General features: G+C 48.7%; 1 protein-coding gene across 2 annotated transcripts; it reads left to right on the forward strand.

Annotated features, from left to right (window-relative positions):
• The first annotated feature begins 650 nt into the window (after positions 1-650).
• LOC309518068 (dehydrogenase/reductase SDR family member 4-like) lies at positions 651-22,068 on the forward strand. 2 transcript variants are annotated; one of them, XM_082197885.1, is made up of 9 exons: positions 651-777; positions 1,011-1,185; positions 3,672-3,849; positions 6,465-6,566; positions 7,545-7,615; positions 8,766-8,817; positions 12,093-12,227; positions 13,340-13,395; positions 20,693-22,068. In XM_082197885.1, exons 2-9 carry the CDS (start codon positions 1,052-1,054, stop codon positions 20,805-20,807), a joined length of 843 nt encoding a protein of 280 aa, XP_082054011.1. In that variant the 5' UTR covers positions 651-777; positions 1,011-1,051; the 3' UTR covers positions 20,808-22,068. The 2 variants fall into 2 exon arrangements, with proteins under 2 accessions (XP_082054011.1, XP_082054010.1); XM_082197884.1 differs by lacking the exon at positions 651-777 and having other exon boundaries at positions 785-1,185.
• The last annotated feature ends 134 nt before the right edge of the window (positions 22,069-22,202 follow it).

Here is a 22,202-nt window from a genome sequence, read left to right on the forward strand (position 1 = left end):
TGCAGTCCATGGGACTCTCAAGAGTCTCCTCCAGCACCATAATTCAAAAGCATCAATTCTTTGGCGATCAGTCTTCTTTATGGTCCAGCTCTCACTTCCATACATCACTACTGAGAAAACCATAGCTTTAACTATACGGACCTTTGTTGACAAGGTGATGTCTCTGCTTTTTAAGATGCTGTCTAGGTTTGTCATTGCCTTTCTCCCAAGAAGCAGGCGTCTTTTAATTTCATGACTGCTGTCACCATCTGCAGTGATCATGGAGCCCAAGAAAGTAAAATCTCTCACTTTTAAAGTTCCTGTGACTTTTTTTGTATTGGATCAGATTGCTATTAGGTGTGCGATCTTTGCTGTCTATGTTGTTGTTTCTTCAACTAGTAAAACTGCCTTGTTTATAATAACATAGAAAGGCAGTATACAATTAAAAAAAACTGCAGGATGCAAAAAAAATTCCCCTTCCCTTCCCGAATTACAGGGAAGCCGGCGTGAGCAGAGACTCTTTCAGAGACGCGCCGGGTACCCTCCGCCCGCTTCGGGGAGCCTCACCCGCTGAGTTATCGCGGTGCTAGGAAGGCCTCCTCTCGTTCGCCCCTCCCTCGCCGCTCCCCTCGGGCCCGGCCGCGGCTGTCGGCCGCCAGAGGGCGCTCTCGCGCGCGCTCCCCATTTAAAGCGAAAGTGCTTAAACAGGGACAAAACCCTCCCACTTCTTAGACGCCCTCGGTTGCTTAACTGGGCGCTCCCCTTCCTGTTTCTCCCCACGCGGGTAGAGGATCTCAGGTGAGGAGTTGGGGGGCGGGATCCTTTGTTGCAAAGGAGTCGACGCACAGCCGGAAAGCGAGCAAAGGGCAGATTTGAGCCCTGATTTGGGCAAGAGCCCAATGTTGCAATGCAATGCAATGCAATGCAAACGCAAACGGGTCTGTTGCAATGCAGGCGGTGCTAAGTTAGGGGAGGAGGAGAAGAGGCGAGGAGGCTGGATTTGGAGCCTCGCCACTTTGGACTTCTTGCAGGAGCCAGAGTCCACGGGAGGCGGGACCCACGCGAGGCCAGGATGTTGCGCGCCCTCGCCAGCTCCGCGCAGCCCAAGCAAGCGCTCGGTCGCCTCCTGAGGATGAACAGCACCGGGGCCAAGGCGCGGGGGACCCTCGCCGACAAGGTGGCCTTGGTGACCGCTTCCACCGAGGGGTAAGCTCCGATGGGGCTCGGCTCCTTTTCTGGAAGGAGTTGCTTCTTTTTTTTGCAGGGGGGATCTGGGTGCCCGCGAGGCAGAAGCACTCTGCGCGCTCTCAGTGGCACTCTTGCCCCGGCGCATCTTTCGCTGGCGGTGGAATTGAGGGAGGGGAAGTCTTCACGGCTAATCTCCGAGTCGCGTTAAGCCCTCGGGATCGGTTTTGAAGAGGAGACAAAAAGAGGATTGTTGTCGCTCTGCTTAAGGGATAAATGTGTGTGTGTGTGTGTGTGTGTGTGTGTGTGTGTATTGTTGCTGAACGGGAACCCACCCGAGTTTTAACGGAGATTTTTAAAACCCTCAAAGCATCCGATTGAAAGTCTTTTAAGGTAGTGTTGCCTAAAAGCCTTATCCAGCTCTGCTTATAAAGATCAGAACGCTTAGCATTTTTGTTTTAATCGTGTGTTTTCAACGAACAAAGTTTTGCACCTTCCATTAAGAGTCCTTTCCTGAAAAGAGGAGCAGTGGTTATTCCCCTGAAAAGTGCCTGGATCGGGTCTCTTAAGATCATGACTGCAAACGCATCATGCATTTTAGCGTGTGTGCATGCACACACCAAGAGTCCCTTTGAGAACCGGCCCAGGCATTAGGCAGGTTGAGACCACTGCCTCAGGTGGCAGAGAAGCAGTGCTGCCACTGGTGCTCATTTTGGGCACAATTGTATCAATTTTGGTGGAGACACACCACCCCTGATCCCTGAAACTGGTTTAAGGATGCTGGGAACTGTAGCTCTGTGAGTGGTAAACTACAGTTCCCAGGAATTGGGGGGCAGGGGGTTCAGATCTATGGTGCGTACACAGCCCATGGGTTGAAGGTTAAAGACCAAGCTGAGATTTGACCCAAGAGTTTTCAGCAATTAACCAGTGATAAACCCTGTTGAATATAATGGAACTTCCTTCTGAGTAAACATTCACAGGATTAGGCTGTTGGCCACTAAATTACAACCAGCTCTCAATGATTAACTAACTAGAGGGAACATTTTTAAACCACTCCGGAAACTGTAGTTTTGTGTGGGGAGTTGGGGTCGCTTAAGCGCTTGGCAAGGGATGCAGGTGGTGCTGTGGGTTAAACCATAGAGCCTAGGACTTGCCGATCAGAAGGTCGGTGGTTCGAATCCCCGCAACGGGGCGAGCTCCCGTTGCTCGGTCCCTGCTCCTGTCAATCTAGTTTGAAAGCAGTTCGAAAGCATGTCAAAGTGCAAGTAGATAAATGGGTACCACTCCATCGGGAAGGTAAACGGCGTTTCCATGCGCTGCTCTGGTTTGCCAGAAGCGGCTTAGTCATGCTGGCCACATGACCCGGAAGCTGTACACTGGCTCCCTCGGCCAATAAAGCCAGATGAGCGCCGCAACCCCAGAGTCGGCCACAACTGGACCTAATGGTCAGGGGTCCCTTTACCTTTACCTTTAACATCGCTTGGCACCCTTAACAAACTACAGCTCCCAAGATTCATTGGGAGTTTAACATGGTATCACAGCGCTTTTCAGTGCATGGTGTGAACAGGCCTTAAGATAGAATCATAGTTGGAAGGAACCCCGACGATAATGTAGTCCAACCCCCTGCATTGCAGGAATCTTGCCCAGTGTGGGGTTTAAACCCACGACCTTGAAACTAAGGGTCTCATGCTCTGCCAACTGAGCTGTCTGTAAGATTCAGCTGCCAATCTAGCTGGCTTCTATACATGGAACAGAAGGGCGGGATATCTTGTCCTTTGCCTCAGTCACCATCTTGGACTGGCATTGCTTCTCTTCCCTTCCTGTGAATTGCAGACACGCACACACACCATATTGAACTATAGATTGTAATCTCCTCAGGGCAGGGACCTAGACCGATTCTCTGAGTCTTCTGCACATCAATAGTACACTGGTACCTTGGTTTGCAACCATTTTGGATTACAACCACATCAAACCCTGAAGTGTGTGTCCCTTTTTTTTAAATTACAACCCTTTTTATTATTACAACCCATTTTTTCCGGAGGCCCCATTGGCGAAAGCGCGCCTTGTGTTACAACCTGTTTTGGTGTACAACCAGACCTCCGGAACAGATTATGGTTGCAAACCAAGGTATCACTGTACTATATAAACAGCAGTAATAAATATATCCAGCTTTGTGCTGAAAACCAGTGTAGGCTTAGGTTCCCAGCTCCTTTTCTGGGGTGACAGTCCCCCCCCCCCGTCTCGTTTATTTCCTCAATACAGTGATACCTCGGGTTACATACGCTTCAGGTTACACATTCAGCTAACTCAGAAATAGTGCTTCAGGTTAAGAACTTTGCTTCAGGATGAGAACAGAAATCGTGCTCTGGCGGCGCAGCAGCAGCAGGAGGCCCCATTAGCTAAAGTGGTGCTTCAGGTTAAGAACAGTTTCAGGTTAAGAACAGACCTCCGGAACGAATTAAGTACTTAACCCGAGGTACCACTGTAAACTTATACATTCTTGACAGAATTGGCTTAGCAATTGCCCGCCGCCTGGCCCAAGATGGTGCCCACGTGGTTGTGAGCAGCCGCAAGCAAGCCAACGTCGACCGGGCCGTCGCTGAGCTACAGACGGAGAACCTGAGCGTCTCGGGGTTGGTGTGCCATGTGGGGAAGGCTGAAGACAGACAGCGCCTTATCAACGCGGTGAGAGCCAAGGCTGTCTTGAGGGGGGAGCATATTTAAAGCACTGTATGATTTCGCCCCAAGGAATCCTGGGAACTGTAGTTTGGAGTGCTGAGCATTGTTCCCCTCAAGGAGCTACCCTGGTTTAGCAATAGTTTCTCTGGGAATTGTAGTTCTGTGAGGGGAATTGGGGTCTCTTAGCAATTCTCAGCACCTTTCAGTTCCCAGGATTCTCTGGGGGGAGCCACGACTGCTTAAAAGTAGTATGATTTCAATTTATGGCATGGATGCCGCCTATTTTCTTGTTTATGGTGGCCCGCCTCAGAATGAGAATGGTGGGTTTTGAACCCACCCTCCGGGCTCCCTTCATGGGATGACCAGTAATGGCGGACACCCTTCCTTGAAAGAGAGCTAGCCCACCACCCATCTTCTCCTGCAACGTGCCGCCCCAAGACTCTTGGGTGCCCTCCAGACGGGTGACGGCAAAGCTAATGGCTGCAAGCAGAGTAGGCAGCCTAGAAAACTCCCAGAATCCTCCAGGCAGCCATTTTGTAGGTCTCGCACAGAGGCAGCCTGACCATGTTGGCCCAGAAAAGCCGAGGCTTGCGCAGGAGAACGTTCTGGAAGATTGCACCTTGATTAGTTGAAAGCTCTGTGGGTTTTCCCACCCACTCACCCACCGACCTCAGGCACCACAGTCTTTGGGGCTGAGCTTGCCCTACACACTCCCTTTTCTGTTCCTCTTCTCCCCCGTTCCCCAACCAAAGAGGGTCAAGTTTATTTTAAGTTAAATGTATTACGGTATTTTAATATTTTGTTGGAAGCCGCCCAGAGTGGCTGGGGAAGCCCAGCCAGATGGGTGGGGTATAAATAATAAATTATTATTATTTTATTTTATTTTATTTTATTTTATTTTATTTTATTTTATGCTATCCTCAAATTCTCTTCTGCTTTGATTTCAAGAGAGCAAATGGCCTTTAACTCCGCAGCAGGTAGAGCGCCTGCTTCGATCCCATCCAACTCTCAGGAGGAGTTGGACTATACAAGCCTCTCTTTAAAGGGGACTTGCTGACTCTTCTCTCCCAAGGAAAGTGGTACCTCGGGTTACATATGCTTCAGGTTACATGTGTTTCAGGTTACAGACTCCACTAACCCAGAAATAGTACCTCGGGTTAAAAACTTTGCTTCAGGATAAGAACAGAAATCGCACAGCAGCGGTGCGGCGGCAGCTGGAGGCCCCATTAGCTAAAGTGGTGTTTCAGGTTAAGAACAGTTTCAGGTTAAGAATGGACCTCCAGAACAAATTAAGTACTTCACCCGAGGTACCACTGTATGGGGAAACAGGAGACCTATAGATTCCCAGGAACGGGGTATCCCTGGTTTGGCTGGCACCAATAAAAGACTTTGGTTTCAGAATCGGGAGGAGCAGGGTGAGGTGGCTGTGCCCCTATGGCAGCGTACGCATTGTACATTTAATAAAACACATTTGAAGCATGAGGCTTCTCCTAAAGAATACTGGGAACTGTAGTTTGTTGAGGGCGCTGGGAATTCTAGCGGTCTGGAGGTGGTAAACTACAGCTTCCAGGATATATATTTTTTGTCACATGCTTTTGTGCGCATGCCTTTTCCAACAGCTCCTATCCAAAGATATTTGTCACTAGACCTGTTTTTCGGCTTCTGCTCGCTCCCAGGCAAGGAGAAATTTCATTGCGTTACAAACAGGGCAGCTCTGTGTCAGATCTGCATCCCGTAGGATTGAAATGTTTGTCGGGGGGTGGGGTGCTGCGAAGCGGGATGTGGCGTGTATAATTAACATTGGTTTATTTACATGTATTCAGCTTATAGCCCACCTTTCCTCCCGAAGGAAACATATTCATAATAAAACAATTCTTTTCAAAAACAAAACTGAAAACTCTTAAAAACATCCTAAAAACTTCCACTTTAAGGTCTCTTTCAGACAACATCTGGTTGCCCACTGTGAAGACTGGGTGCACGGCAGGGGGTTGGGGGGATCCCAACTCTATAATTGTATGGTTCTCCAACTCTATAATTGTATGGCCAGGCTCTCCTGATGTTCTGTGAAGGGCTTGGTTTTTAAACAGAGATTCCCTGTTTGGGGAAGCTTTTAATGTTTAATACAGTGGTGCCCCGCAAGACGAATGCCTCGCAAGACGGAAAACTCGCTAGACGAAAGAGTTTTCCGTTTTGGAGGTGCTTCGCAAAACGAATTTCCTATGGGCTTGCTTTGCAAGACGACAATGTCTTGTGAGTTCCTGCTGGTTTTTTTCCCTCCCCCCCCCTTTCTAAGCCGCTAAGCCGCTTATCAGCTGATCCAATCAGCAGATAAGCCGCTAATAGCGCTAATCCGCTAATCCGTCAATGGGCTTGCTTCGCAAGACGGAAAAACCACTAGACGAAGAGAATCACAGATCGGATTCTTTTCGTCTTGCGAGGCACCACTGTAGGTTATTGTATTTTAATATTCAATTGGAAGCCACCCAGAGTGGCTGGAGAAACCCAGCCAGATGGGCGGGGTATAAATAATAAATTATTATTATTATTATTATTATTATTATTATTATTATTATTATATTCGTAGTGTGTTCGCATTGCTCATTCTGTGCCTTGTGCTGCAGGCCCTGGAGCGCCACGGAGGAATCGACATACTGGTCTCCAATGCGGCAGTGAATCCCTTTTTTGGCTCCACTCTGGACGCCACAGAAGAAGTCTGGGACAAGGTAAGGGGTTCGGGGCGGGCGGAGGGAAAGGACTGAGGTGCTGAGGATGAGCCCCTCGGGGCAGGAAAGGGGCATAAGCTCGGCCAGTTGGGTGAAGCAGCACAGTTGGCATAGAGCAGAGGCTTCTGGGAAACACAGTGTTTCTCGAACCAAGGCTGGGATGCAGGAAGCTGCCTCATGTCGGGTCCCATCCATTCACACTCGCTCTCAGCTTAAGCCGACTTCGCAGAGCTGCTCTGAGGGTGAAATGGGGAGGAGAGCTATGTGCCTTGAGTTCTGTGGAGGGGAAAGCTGTGTGTAATAATAATAATAATAATAATAATAATAATAATAAAAAAAATAAAGGTAAAGGGACCCCTGACCATTAGGTCCAGTCGTGGCCGACTCGGGTTGCAGCGCTCATCTTGCTTTATTGGCCGAGGGAGCCGGCATACAGCTTCCGGGTCATCTGGCCAGCATGACTGAGCCGCTTCTGGCCAACCAGAGCAGCGCACGGAAATGCCGTTTACCTTCCCGCCGGAGCGGTACATATTTATCTACTTGCACTTTGATGTGCTTTCGAATTGCTAGGTTGGCGGGAGCAGGGACTGAGCAACAGGAGCTCATCCCGTCGCGGGGATTCGAACCTCCAACCTTCTGATCGGCAAGTCCTAGGCTCTGTGGTTTAACCCACAGCGCCACCCGCGTCCAATAATAATAATAAATAAATAATAAATAAATCCTGGTACACCATTGCCCTGCGGGGGACTGGATGGCCTCTCTCAGCTCCTTGTTTCAGAGAGCAGGGTGGGTGGGTGTTTAAGTATGGTTGTGATTTTTTTTCTTGATTTTATTGCCTTTAGCTTTTTTTACAGTCAAGTGATATATAAATTATACAAAAACAATGAAGGGGGAAAGTGATTAGGCAGTGGGTGGGAGAGGTTTGCAAGCGACCGGTTTTTGAAAAGCCTTTTCCTCCTTTCCTTCATCTTCAATTAGATTTTCGACATCAACGTGAAGGCTGCAGCCCTGCTGATCAAACTGGTCGTACCTCACATGGAGAAAAGGGGGTGAGTTTTTGTGCTTGTGTGTTGTGGAAGAGGCAACTTGGCGCTTGGGCAAGGGGTCTTCTGTGGCAGTGATAAAATTCTTGTCTATATTCTGGTCGCCAATCAAGCAGATAACCACGAAGATCTCCTTGCAAGTCCACCTGTTCTGTGGTGAGCTTCTGGCTCCTCGCCTAGGCTCCGTGTCACGCTTCATGTCTGCTTCAAGTTTCTGGTCCTCATTGTGAAACTTCCCACTTCTGTAGCCCTTCTTGTGTCCACCCACCTTCTGTTGATGGGGAAAGGCCTCCGTTCTGTTGACCTGTGGGACTTGCGGAGAAGGTCACCTTTCATAAAGGCAAGCCAGAAGCCATTCAGTGGCTTGGCCACTGACATTTGGGGGGAACGATGGGGCACATCTGAGGAATTATTGGGGGGAGGGACTCGGTAGCCCTTTATCTGGTACAGAGTTGAGGCCGTGTTGCTAGACCTCATGGCCAACACCCTTGTCTGAGACTTTTTCAGTCCCTCTGTGGGTTCAGGGAACAGTAACCACCAACCATTTTCTCAGGTGATGTTGTTGTTGTTTAGTCATTTAGTCGTGTCCGACTCTTCGTGACCCCATGGACCAGAGCACGCCAGGCACTATTGTCTTCCACTGCCTCCCGCAGTTTGATCAAACTCATGCTGGTAGCTTTGAGAACACTGTCCAGCCATCTCGTCCTCTGTCGTCCCCTTCTCCTTGCGCCCTCCATCTTTCCCAACATCAGGGTCTTTTCCAGGGAGTCTTCTCTTCTTATGAGGTGGCCAAAGTACTGGAGCCTCAGCTTCAGGATCTGTCCTTCCAGTGAGCACTCAGGGCTGATTTCCTTAAGAATGGAGAGGTTTGATTTCTCAGGTGATAATGGACCCCAAAGCACTCAGTGAGTTACATGGCGGAGTGGAGATTTGAACCCAAGACTCACTGATCCATGGCCAACACTTGAACCACAAGCAACTTTTCTGAGGTGAACTCCACCCCTCTCCCTGGTCCTGACACCGTCACCCTTCCTCAGGGCTCACCTCTGCAGCCGAATTTTCCTTTCAGATGTCCACCTCACTTACATGGTCCCCATCATGACTCCTCTCAGCCTCCATCCTCATTCGCTCTTGTTAACCTGCTTTTTTCTTACAGAGGTGGCTCCATCGTTATCGTCTCCTCCATCGCTGCTTATTCCCCATTTCCGGTGAGTCAGCTGTTTTCCATTCCTCTGCCAATGTTGCCCTTGTTCTTCTGGGTCTAGACTTTCCCCATCCCTTCCTGTAGTAAGAACATTAGGAGATCCCAGCTGCTGGATCAGGCCAGCGGCACATCTAATCCGGCGTCCTATTCTCACAGTGACTAACCAGATGCCCCAATAGGAAATAATAATAATAATAATAATAATAATAATAATAATAATAATATCTATATTGTCATTGCCCCCTTCGGGGACTACAAAATTACTTGTCTGCTCCATAAAAACACTAATTAAACAATACAGTATAATACAGCAAGGGAGATTAGATGACTTTCAAAGTCCGGGCTTCCCATTCAGGGCCGAGATCGCTCTGGAGAAGAAGCTGTTCTTAAGACGGCTCGTTCTTGTCTTCATCGCCCTGTATCTCCATCCCGACGGCAAGAGCTCGAAGAGACAGTGACCAGGATGCGATGGATCTTTTACTATGTCCAGTGCCTTCCTATGGCACCTTGTGGCATAAATCTGCTCTAAGGTGGAGAGTGGGCAGCCAATAATGCTCTCTGCTGCCTTAACAACCCTGCACAACCCCATCCTGTCCTGGGCAGTACAGCTTCCGTACCACACACATAAGCCATAAGTGAGCACGCTCTCAATGGCACAGTGATAGAAGGCAAGCAGCAGTTTCTGCGGAAGATGGTTTTTCCTTAGTATTCTCAAAAAGTACAGTCTCTGCTGCGCCTTCTTCACAAGCCCCCTTGTGTTGACACTCCAGGACAGATCCTCTTGTAATTCAATGCCCAAAAATCTGAACGTTGTTACCCTCTCCACACAGACCCCATCAATCAAAAGTGGCTGGACGTTGCTCTTCTGTCTCCTGAAGTCCACCACAAGCTCCTTTGTCTTCCTTGTATTTATGAGCAAGTTGTTAGCTCTGCACCACTCTGTCAGCCGCTCCACCTCATCTCTATAATCCGTTTCACCCTCCCTTTCATGGATGAGCCCAATCACGGTTGTGTCATCTGCAAATTTGACAACCCTATTACTAGGGTGAGCAGCGACACAATCGTACGTGTAGAGAATATAAAGGAGCGGACTGAGTACGCATCCCTGTGGTGTTCCTGTGTTAGTCTTAAGCATATTAGAGGTATAAGGGCCCAACCGAACCCTCTGGGGGCGGTCTGACAAAAAGCCCAATATCCACCCACAAAGTGATAACGGAAGCCCCAGATCTTCCAGTTTAGACATCAGACGTTGTGGTAGAATGGTATTAAATGCCGAGCTGAAATCTAAAAAAAGCAGTCTGGCATAACCCCCCCGCTGCTCCAAATGTGCAAGGACGGCATGGAGGGCAATCGCCACAGCGTCCTCTGTCGATCTTTTCGTTTTATAAGCAAATTGGAATGTGTCCAGTCCCTCTGGTAGGCAGGCAATGCCATAATTTCGTACCAGCTTTACAAAGCACTTCATGATTATAGGTGTGAGTGCTACTGGACGAAAATCATTCAGATCTTCCGGGTTATATTTTTTTGCTATTGGAACGATAGTAGAGGACTTTAGGCAGGATGGAACAATAGCCTGGGCTAGGGATCGATTTAAAATCCCAGTGAAAACTCCTGCTAGTTGATCTGCACAGTCTCTCAATACCCTTCCAGCTACCCCATCCGGCCCTGTGGCCTTCCTTGGGTTGATTCCCTTCAACACCTTCCTCATCTCTTCTTTTTCCACAGAGTCTACTATATTCCTTTGTACTGATGGTGGTAATGAGGCCTAAGCCTTCACAGGGAGTGGTGGTGGTGTTGGTAAAGCCTCAACAGGTGTTGCTGCAGATGTTACTTCAAAACGGGCAAAAAAGGCATTCAAATCCTCTGCGAGGGATGCCCCTCCCTCGTCTCCCAGGGAGTCCTTGGATTTATACCCTGTTAATTCTTGTACACCTTGCCACACCTGCCTGGTGTTGTGACCTTTGTAAATAGGTCACAATATAGATTTTAACCTCTGGGGAAAACTCTGGAAAAGTGACTTGAAGTTTACAGCATGTTGTTCTTTGAAGGAGAACTACCTGAAAATTATTTACAGATGGTGTTGAACTCCGAGTAGGCTTGCTAAGATGTATAAGACCGAATCAGATAAGTGCTGGAGATGCAAAGAGGTGGAGGAAATGTTCTTTCATATGTGGTGGACTTGTAAAAGGGTAAAAGAGTACCGGGAAATGATCCATAACAAATTGAAAACAATGTTTAAAAGTGCTTTCCCTCCCAAAAACCAGACTAGAGTCCTTTCTGTTGGGGATAATTCAGACTGAAATTCCCGGGTGTCACAAAAGGTTATTTATGTATGTCACTACTGTGGCCCATGTTTTGTTAGCCTAAAAACGTAAAATGAGAGAGGTCCCAACTAAAGAATAATGGCAACTTAAGTTGACAGAATATCCACAGCTTGCATACTTAACATATAGAATAAGAGAACAAGAAGAACATATGTTTAGAGAAGATTGGAAAACGTTTATTGAATATACAGTCGTGCCCCGCAAGACGAAAAACTCGCTAGACGAAAGGGTTTTGCGTTTTTTGAGTTGTTCCGCAATACGAATTTCCCTATGGGCTTGCTTCGCGAGACAAAACGTCTTGCGAGTTTGTTTCCTTTTTCTTAAAGCCGCTAAGCCGTTAATAGCCGCTAAGCTGCTAATAGCCGTGCTTCGCAAGACGAAAAAACCGCAAGACGAAGAGACTCGCGGAACGGATTAATTTCGTCTTGTGAGGCACCACTGTACGGGAAATCACTGTACAGCTGAAAACACCGGCAGCATTAAGATAAATTCAACAGTGTAAGTTAGTTATGATGGTTGTTATAATGAAAAACTGAAGTTTCTGTAAAATATGCAGGGATTTATGATATGTAAAATGAACCATGGAAAGAGAGGAAGGGAAGTCACTGGTATCTTAAGGATGTATAAATGAATACTTTAAATTGTAAGACAGAAAATTTAATAAAAATTATATATTAAAAAATGCAAGCAGGACATCAGTTCACCAACGCCATCCACTTTTGCGATTCCCAGCAACTGGTTCCAACTCAGGAACGGCTCTGGAGCTATTGCTAGTAAACATTGATAGCCTTCTTCTCCCTGAATTTTGAAAGCCATCCACATTGATGGCCTGCATCCCTTCCCCAAGGAAGAGGACAGAAGTTGCGGTGCAACAACATCTGGGTGCCCATGGTTGAAGAATGCCGCCTTAGGGGAATGGTCTTGTCAGCCTCCTGAAATCTCTTCCTCCTCTTAGGGATTGGGCCCCTACAACGTCAGCAAGACAGCACTCCTGGGCCTTACGCACACCCTGGCTTCCGAACTCGGCCCCAGAAACATCCGCATCAACACTCTGGCTCCTGGCCTGATCCGCACCAAGTTCAGCTCAGCTGTGAGTATCGGGGAAGCTGTGGACGTAGGTGCCTCCCGTGTTTATTTACCGTATTTTTTGCTCTATAAGACTCACTTTTTCCCTCCTAAAAAGTAAGGGGAAATGTGTGTGTGTCTTATGGAGCGAATGCAGGCTGCGCAGCTACCCCAGAAACCAGAACAGCAAGAGGGATCGCTGCTTTCGCTGCGCGGCGATCCCTCTTGCTGTTCTGGCTTCTGGGATTCAGAATATTTCCCCCCCCCTCCAAAAACTAGGTGCGCCTTATAGAGCAAAAAATATGGTATTTATCCCTTGCCTTTCTTCCGCCATCACGGAACCCATGCTGCAGTGTGCGTGCGTGCTTCTTGCGAGAGATCCTGCCCACCCTTTGCAATCTTTCACATGTCCCACCTTTACCTGAGGTACCCCTGGCTGGGGCATGGGGGGCGGGGAGAGAGAGAGAGAGAGCCATCTTGTGTGTCAGTGACCAGCTTTTGGAACTCCCGGCCTGGAAAGATCATGTTTATAACCACATTTATTACCAGCTGTTCATCAACCGTTCCCAGGCTGGGTGGCAACAGTTAAAAATGTAAAGCAGTCAGAACAGATCACAATCGCAGGAATAGGGTGGGTTCTGAAAACAGATCGTTTCAAGTGTCAAAGAGCGAGGTGAAGAGGTCTGTTCCACTTCATTCCACCTGACAAGATATTCCTGTTTCTTGGGGGTTTTAATGAGATTCTTTATCTGCCCCGTCTGTCTGTTTTAATTTTCTGGTTTTTTATTTATTTTATTGTATAATGTATTATTTTTTAAAGCGTTTCACTTGTACCCTACCCTCTGACGGCATAGATTTCAATGGGAGCGAGGTGTAACTAACTGCAGCTCTGATCTTATATACACTTAAAACTTGGGAGCGAGCCTCGTTGAATTTGGGCTGGACTTGGACTCCCACGAAGACAGAAATGTTTAGAGCAGTGCTGTCTGTCTGAATCCAACCCAAAGTCAACAGAAGTTGAAAATTGTCATAATTGGGCTGGGTTTTTGTTTTGTTTTATGTCTTCACCTACAGGCACAAATTCAGGGTATTGGTTTTATCATAGAGGCAAACTGACTGGGCATCTTCTCTTTCCAGCTCTGGCAGGACAAAACCATGGGGGACAAATTGATGGAAACCATGAGGATACAGAGGTAACGTTCACTGCACAAACACCCACTGGTCAGCAGGTCTGTGGGCCAGCTATGGGCCACAAACGGAATCTGAGGGGACTGTACCACATCACTTGAATTGGCCGCCGGGCCCTGAGGCCCCTTTAAAAGAAGCCCCTCGCCCACCCACTAATGTTGGGCACAAGCAACTCGTCTTGCGAAGCACAGTTTTAACGGTTTTAAGAAAAAGGAAACAAACTCGCAAGACGTTTTCGTCTTGCGAAGCAAGCCCATAGGGAAATTCGTCTTGCGAAGCAACTCAAAAAACGAAAAACTCTTTCGTCTTGTGCGTTTTTCGTCTTGCGAGGCATTCGTCTTGCGAGGTACCACTGTAGATAAATAGGCAGGAAAATAAATGACGTTTTCATGCGCTCTGCTTTCTGTCACGGTGTCCCATTGCGGCAGAAGCGGTTTAGTCATGCTGGCCACCCAACCCGGAAAGCTGTCTGTAGACAAATGCCAGCTGCCTCGGCCTGAAAGCGAGACCAGTGCTGCAACCCCATAGTCGCCTTTGACTGGACTTAACCATCCAGGGGTCCTTTACCTTTACCCTTTACCTTTTTTTCCAGTGGAATGCATCTGAGGAATGGGGCTTGGCTGTGTCAGAGGGGGTCTGATCTGTATGCAAAAAGTCTCAGTTCTGGTCTCTGGTGTCTCTCTGGGTTTATTTATTTACAGTGGTGCCCCGCAAGACGAATGCCTCGCAAGACGGAAAACTCGCTAGACGAAAGAGTTTTCCGTTTTGGAGGTGCTTCGCAAAACGAATTTCCTATGGGCTTGCTTCGCAAGATGACAATGTCTTGCGAGTTCCTGCTGGTTCCCCCCCCCTTTTTCTAAGATGCTAAGGCGCTTATCAGCTGATCCGATCAGCAGATAAGCCGCTAATCCGTCAATGGGCTTGCTTCGCAAGACGAAAAAACCGCTAGACGAAGAGAATCACAGAACGGATTCTTTTAGTCTTGCGAGGCACCACTGTATTGGGTTTATATACCACCCTTCATCAAAAGATCTTGGGGAGGTTCAGATGATTTTAAAAAACAAAAAAACAAACCCAAGATAAAAGCACTAGTAAATAATCAAAAGCAACAAAACTCCACCTCCCACAAACTCATTTAAAAGCCTGTAGAATATTAAACAGCCAAAGGCATGGTTGAAGAGGAATGGGGTTCTTTTTGCCTGGCGCCTAAAGGTGTATAATGAAGGCACCAGGCAAATCTCCCTGGGGAGATTTTCTCACAAGCGGGGAGCCACTGAAGAGAAGGCCTGTTCTGGTATTGCTGCCCTCTGGACCTCTCACAGAGGAGCCACATGAAGAAGGGCCTCGGAAGATGGACACGGGGTCTGGGTCGGTTTATAGGGGGAGAGGCGGTCCTTAAGGTATTGCGGTCCTGAGCCATTTGACGTTTGTTAGGGGCAGAGTTGGGGAACCGTTCTCAAATTGAGAGCCACATTCTTTTGTGAAGAGCCTTTTGTTGAGAGGCCCAGCTGGCGCACTTGGGTGCACATAGCACACCGCTGCATGCAGAATGTGCTATATGTCCAAAACCACCTCATCCTGAGTCAGACCTAGTTCAATATTGTCAACTCTGACTGGCAGCCGCTCTCCTGGATTTCAGTCCGGGAACATTCGTTCCCATCCCTATCTGGAGGTTCGGTATGAAAGCGAGTGACAAAATGTTAATACATTGTGGGATCTTTATTATTATTATTTAACCAGCTTATGATAAGCCTAAAAACCTTGATTTGTGTTCTGGGGGGGGCGTGCTCTGCTGCCAAACTACAGCCCCTCCCCAGACACACGGATTCACTCGCTTCCTGCCGCCACCCCAAACCCACAGCAGTAAAGGCTGGGGAAAAGGCTATAAATGCATGGAAGTGGGTGGCGGGGATGATTTTCACGGAGAGCAAAGTTTGACAGAGGAGGTTTAGCCCTTCCCTCCTTTCCCCAGCTGCACTCTCTGCTAAGTATCGCGGAAACCCGCCTGCTGCAAACACGGAGCCATTAGGTTTTTTTGGAAAAGTCTCCTACAAAAACCATTTTTTTGCAAGCCTGATTGCAATGTGGAAATGGGGCGGGCAGTTACTGGTGTGTGTGTGTGGGGGTGTCACAGTGCATGGGGTGCGGAGGTTTAACCCTTTCCTCCGCAGCAATGAACTCCACCCTAGGTAAAGGTAAAGGGACCCCTGACCATTAGGTCCAGCCGTGGCTGACTCTGGGGTTGTGGTGCTCATCTCGCTTTATTGGCCGAGGGAGCCAGCGTACAGCTTCCAGGTCATGTGGCCAGCATGACTAAGCCGCTTCTGGCAAACCAGAGCAGCGCACGGAAACGCTGTTTACCTTCCCGCTGGAGTGGTACCTATTTATCTACTTGCACTTTTGACGTGCTTTCGAACTGCTTGGTTGGCAGGAGCAGGGACTGAGCAACAGGAGCTCACCCCGTTACGGGATTTCGAACCGCCGACCTTCTGATCGGCAAGTCCTAGGCTCTGTGGTTTAACCCGCAGCGCCACCCGCGGAACTCCACCCTACCCACCCACAAAAAGAACCCCAACACGCACACACTGCAATTATGCTTGAAGAGAGCCCCTGTTCTGGAGCATACGGTCCAGCCCTCTTGCCTACCCCTTCCTCCCAACCCTTAGAGAGCTGCTGCCGCCTAGAGTAGACAACACTGAGCAAGATGGATGTGGATTAAGGCCCCACGGTGTCCCACCGGGTGGCTTAAGAAGCTCTAGCTAGGCCTGAGTCCTGGCACAACCTGCAGGCCATTTATTTATTAAATATCTATACCACCTGTCATCTGAGTATCAAAGAGCAGTTTACAATATAAAAACACAAAAAGTACATGACAGAACAAGCAGCAGTTTTTTCAAACCCTGCAAGGTTTGAAAGGCCATAGATTGGCTATTTAAACAAAGACCTGGGAGAAAAGTCAAGTTATGTAAGGAAGGTGCCCGGCAGGCCTTTCTGGGGAGAGCATCCGACAAGCAGGGAGCCACCGCAGAAAAAGCCCGTTCTCATGTTGCTGCCCTCCAGGGCTCTCACAAAGGAGGCACGCAAAGAAGGGCCTCAGGATAATTGCAGGGTCAGGGTCATAGAATCATAGAGTTGGAAGAGACCACAAGGGCCATCGAGTCCAACCCCCTGCCAAGCAGGAAACACCATCAGAGCACTCCTGACATATGGTTGTCAAGCCTCTGCTTAAAGACCTCCAAAGTAGGAGACTCCACCACACTCCTTGGCAGCAAATTCCACTGTCGAACAGCTCTTACTGTCAGGAAGTTCTTCCTAATGTTTAGGTGGAATCTTCTTTCTTGTAGTTTGGATCCATTGCTCCGTGTCCGCTTCTCCGGAGCAGCAGAAAACAACCTTTCTCCCTCCTCTATGTGACATCCTTTTATATATTTGAACATGGCTATCATATCACCCCTTAACCTCCTCTTCTCCAGGCTAAACATGCCCAGCTCCCTTAGCCGTTCCTCATAAGGCATCGTTTCCAGGCCTTTGACCATTTTGGTTGCCCTCCTCTGGACACGTTCCAGTTTGTCAGTGTCCTTCTTGAATTGTGGTGCCCAGAACTGGACACAGTACTCCAAGTGAGGTCTGACCAGAGCAGAATACAGTGGCACCACATGGGTCATATGGGGAGAGGTGCCCCTTCCTGGTATGGGCTCTCGGTGCTGGCAACAGCGGTGTGAGAGGCTGGAGTCGAGGGCCGGGGAATGGGGTTGCAGGAGTTTGACCCTATAGGTGGTGCTGTCGCCTAGGGAAATTCATCTGGGAGCCAACGGCCATCCGGTGGACTCTAGAATGGGCAGACAGATTTGAGGCTGGTTGAAGAAGAGCAGGAGGAGATCTCTGTAGCTGGATTAGGCCAAGGGCCCACCTCGCCCCTGATTTCACAGCGACCAACCTAATTCCCCTAGGGGAAACTTGCAAGCAGGACGTGAGTGCCACGACAGTCTCCCCACTTGCAATTTTCAGCGATGGGCGTTATTGTAGAAGAGTTTGGATTTGATATCCCGCTTTATCATTACCCGAAGGAGTCTCAAAGCGGCTAACATTCTCCTTTCCCTTCCTCCCTTACAACAAACTGTGAGGTGAGTGGGGCTGGGAGACTTCAAAGAAGTGTGACTGGCCCAAGGTCACCCAGCAGCTGCATGTGGAGGAGCGGAGAATCGAACCCGGTTCACCAGATTACCAGTCTACCGCTCTTAACCACTACACCACACTGGCTCTCTTTGCCTCCAAACGGGTGGTGGAGCATAGCCGTTCCGGTTGGTAGCCATTGATCGCCTTATTCTCCCCGTGAATTTGTCTCATTGTTGGCATCCATCTGTCTCGAAAGACAATGGAGTGTGCCTCCGTGGGCAGAGTCGAACCACTGGAGAATCGCAACACCCGCTGCGGCTGCAGAGACCCGCAACTTGTAACTGCTGCCTCCTGCATGGTTTCTGCCGCGTTAGCAGCAACCAAAATGGCCTCTCTGGGGCGCAGGCCCCGGTTGTGTGTCTGGGGGTCCTGGGCTGCCCAGACAACAAGACCCCCCCTCTCAGCCTGGCTGATGTGGTCCAAAGGAAAGCAGAGCAATATGTTTGGCAGCAGCCTGGTTGCAGGAGTTGCCGGAAGGAGACTTGCAAGGCGCCATCCAACCCCCTTAGGAACTTCATTCCAGATTTGTGTAGGGTTCACTCCTTAGCCTTTTCTTCTCCTGAAGATATCCCACAGGGCCGCGGGTAATGAATTTTGTCTAATCCTCTTTATTAGCTATTCAAATGGGTGGCCGTCGCCACCTCTTGCGGGCAGGGGGCAAAATTTCAAAGTTTAACTGTGCATTGTGTGAAAAAGTAATTCCTTTTGCCTGGCTGTGAAGCTAGCGATATTCAGCTACGTTGGATGGTCGCGAATTCTAGTATTATGAGGGAGGGAGAAAAACATTTCTCTCTCCACTTTCCCCAAACCGTGCATAATTTTTATACACGTCTGTCATCTCTCCTCTCCACCACCCTGACATACCTTTAAACAAACTAAAAAGGCCCAAATGCGACCTCAGTTTTTCCCCTTGACTTGAACCCACGCAGGCCCAGGTGCGAAAGACATAACATTTTGAATTAAAGATCACAGCACCCTTAAAAACATCCTCAGCTTAGAGGTAACCAGGTCTGAACAGTTCTTTCTTCCAACAAAGTTCTATCTCCTACTTAGTGTCTGACTAGCAGCTGGGAGTTGTTGTTGTTTAGTCATTTAGTCGTGTCCGTCTCTTCGTGACCCCATGGAGCAGAGCACGCCAGGCACTCCTGTCTTCCACTGCCTCCCACAGTTTGGTCAAACTCATGTTTGTAGCTTCGAGAACACTGTCCCGCCATCTCGTCCTCTGTCGTCCCCTTCTCCTTGTGCCCTCCATCTTTCCCAACATCAGGGTCTTTTCCAGGGAGTCTTCTCTTCTCATGAGGTGGCCAAAGTCTTGGAGCCTCAGCTTCAGGATCTGTCCTTCCAGTGAGCACTCAGGGCTGATTTCCTTCAGAATGGAGAGGTTGGATCTTCTTGCAGTCCATGGGACTCTCAAGAGTCTCCTCCAGCACTATAATTCAAAAGCATCCATTCTTCGGCGATCAGCCTTCTTTATGGTCCAGCTCTCACTTCCATACATCACTACTGGGAAAACCAGAGCTTCAACTATACGGACCTTTGTCTGCAAGGTGATGTCTCTACTTTTTAAGATGCTGTCTAGGTTTGTCATTGCTTTTCTCCCAAGAAGCAGGCATCTTTTAATTTCGTGGCTGCTGGTTCAAATAATTAAACTCACTGGGTGATCTTAGGCCAGTTATTCCCTCTCAGCCTAGCCTACCTCGCAGGGTTGTTGTGAGGATAAAATGGGGAGGGGGAGAAGAACCATGTATGCCGCATTGAGCTTCTTGCGGGGTGGGATGCAAATGTAACAAATAAATTAATTGGGAACCCCATGGGCCGGGATTACAAACTTCATTCCACTCACAACTGAAACGTCTCCTCAGGCCTTGAGGATTTAGAATAACCTGACTGTGCGCGTGGAGTACTTAGCAATCTTTCTATGCTTTCATTTTTAAAATTTTATTTCTGTGTTCTGCTTGGCCCACTGCGCATGTGCACATACGTGCTTCCTGCCCCCCCCAATGCGCCCCAGCACATTTGCACATTGGTTCAAACAGTGCACGAAAAGCAAGCATCGTTATTGCATCAGGGTTCTCAGGCGCTCTAGTTGCCTAATTAAAAAAAAGGGGGAGAGAGAAAAGAAGCAAACTGACAACTGCAGAAAATTGCACATGTGGCAGTTGTGGAATTGTTTCTGGAAATTCTCCAGGTTACGCAGGAAGGCAGGCAGAGCAGAGCAGTGGTTGTGATGCAGAAACTTACAGAATGATAATGAAATGGAACGAGGGACATCTAAGCGTCCCAAGACTTTAGAGTGATCTGTCAGCTCCGGTCGTTCCAGGTTGAACAACAAAGAAATCCACGCCTGGATTAGGGGTTGGGTACCCACAGGCCTTGTTGGCACCATCTTCTTCCTCTTACCTAGATTCACCTTTCTTCCTCCTGCCTCCAATTCCTCGGCCTCATCTCCTTTCCCCACCAGGCTCTGCCCATAGCTGTCAAGCGTCCCTTATTTGGCGGGACAGTCCCTTATCCCAGCGCCATGTCCCGCTGCTGTCCCTTATTGATGATGTCCCTTAAATAAGCTACTGAAGGTAATGGGGCCCTTTCTATGTCCAGCTGTCCTTTGTCAACAACAAATTGTTGCTGGTTTTTTTTGTGTTGAATATATGCTATATGGTAATTTATGGACCTAATAGGTATCTAAAGCCATTTGCACGTAACAAAATATGCATTTTATCAAAGTAATTGTTGATCCCTTATTTTGGCTGCTGGTCCCTTATTTTCGAGGCTGCTGGTCCCTTATTTTCAAATCTGTAAGTTGACAGCTATAGCTCTGCCCCCTCCTTTTCCCCAGCCCTGCCCTTCCTTGGGCAACAGCTATATTCTGCATCCACTGTCAAGAGGCCACAGAAAACCACTCGCTGGGGAATCGCATGTGAGCAGAGTGCTGTTGCGCTCAGGTCCGGCTTGCAGGCATCCTAAAAGGCATCAAGTTGGCTGCTGTGAGAACAGAATGCTGGACTAGATGGGCTATTGGCCTGATCCTGCGGGCTTGTTTCACGTCCCTACATCCTTTCTTTGCCTTGCTTCCTCCAGGAATGCCCGCTAACCGGACTGTTTCCCTTTCCTCCCTCTCTTCCTTAGGATGGGAGAGCCGACGGACTGCTCTGGCATAGTCTCCTTCCTCTGTTCCCCGGACGCCGACTACATCACAGGGGAGACCGTGGTGGTGGCTGGGGGGGCCCCATCCCGTCTCTAATGGGATTGGGGGGGTCCAGCCTGCCTTCCTACTCAGCCATGTGAACGACCAGATGGATGGTTTCGCATTGCCCACTATGCACCCCAGGAATAAAGATGTGGGGATGTTGACTGAGGGGGGAAGGGGTGCTTGGCTACTGGAAGTGGGGGGCACAGTTGCTCCCCCAGAGGAGAGATGACAGGGCGAGACACAGACGTCCCTCCTAATTAAATGGGAAGATGGCAAGGGGGAAATTGATCTCTGGGTCTCATTTGAGATCTTGTGTGTTTTTTAAAAATACCGCATTTTTTGCTCTATAAGACTCACTTTTTCCCTCCTAAAATGTAAGGGGAAATGTGTGTGCGTCTTATGGAGCGAATGCAGGCTGCACAGCTATCCCAGAAGCCAGAACAGCAAGAGGGATTGCTTCTTTCTCTGCGCAGTGATCCCTCTTGCTGTTCTGGCTTCTGAGATTCAGAATATTTTTTTTCTTGTTTTCCTCCTCCAAAAACAAGGTGCGTCTTGTGGTCTGGTGCGTCTTATAGAGCGAAAAATACGGTATGATGGTGGTAATTATGATTGGTTTATTACCCACCCTTCACCCTAATGTCCCAGGGTGGTTCACAATGATTTAAATGAATTAAAACAAATTAAAGGGAGTTATAGGGACATAGTCCATCCCTGGTCCAGGTTTGTTGGAAGAAGTTTTGGTATCATCTAGATCAGTGTTTCTCAAACTTGGGTCTCCAGGTGCTTTGGGGCTACAGTTCCCACCATCCCTGACCATTGTTCCTTCTAACTAGGGATGATGGGAGTTGTAGTCCAAAAACAGCTGGAGACCCACTAATCTCTATGAAGTTCATCAGGTAGCACAGTTCCCATTGGGATGGGGAATGACCCAAAGCAGTCTTTTCCAATCTGGGCTCTCCAGATGTTTTTGGACTACAACTCCCATCAGCCTCTGCTGGCCGGGGCTGATGGGAGGTGTAGTCCAAAAGCATATGGAGGGGCCCAGGTTGGCAAAACCGGGCCTTGCAGCCTCCAAATGCTTCCCTGTGTAACTGGGGGGCCCTTCTGGAAGAACAAAAATCTCGAGAACTGGGAGAGGTGTCTGTGTGCGTGTATTACGGATTTTAGGGGTCACTTTTGCAGAAAAGTATTGGGGCGCAGGAAGTCTTTTGCGAGGGGAGGGTCAGGTCTGTGGCGATTTTCCGCCTGTTCGTTTCCCAGTGTGCCTTATTTTTCTGTCGACTTTCACAATAAAGGTGTGTCTCTGACTGAATCCTTTTGTGGGCGCCTCTGTTTGTGCGGGGGAACCCCAGCCCCCCAAGGAAGGGGTTCTCAGCAAGGGTGGAGCCTGACTGAAGCACAGCCTCTCTCGCCCCCCCCAAACTATACGCTGCGAAGCCACCCCTC

The sequence above is a fragment of the Podarcis vaucheri genome, assembly GCF_965113315.1.
Source record: "Podarcis vaucheri genome assembly, chromosome: 13".
Taxonomy (NCBI): Eukaryota; Metazoa; Chordata; class Lepidosauria; order Squamata; family Lacertidae; genus Podarcis; species Podarcis vaucheri.

What these genes read in the sequence shown, in the direction of transcription:
- LOC309518068 (XM_082197885.1), top strand. Translation starts at nt 1,052, where the DNA reads ATGTTGCGCGCCCTCGCCAGCTCCGCGCAGCCCAAGCAAGCGCTCGGT. An exon ending in GACAGCGCCTTATCAACGCG is followed by an intron (nt 3,850 to 6,464) that starts GTGAGAGCCAAG and finishes CTTGTGCTGCAG; the next exon opens with GCCCTGGAGCGCCACGGAGG. An exon ending in CTGCTTATTCCCCATTTCCG is followed by an intron (nt 8,818 to 12,092) that starts GTGAGTCAGCTG and finishes TCCTCCTCTTAG; the next exon opens with GGATTGGGCCCCTACAACGT.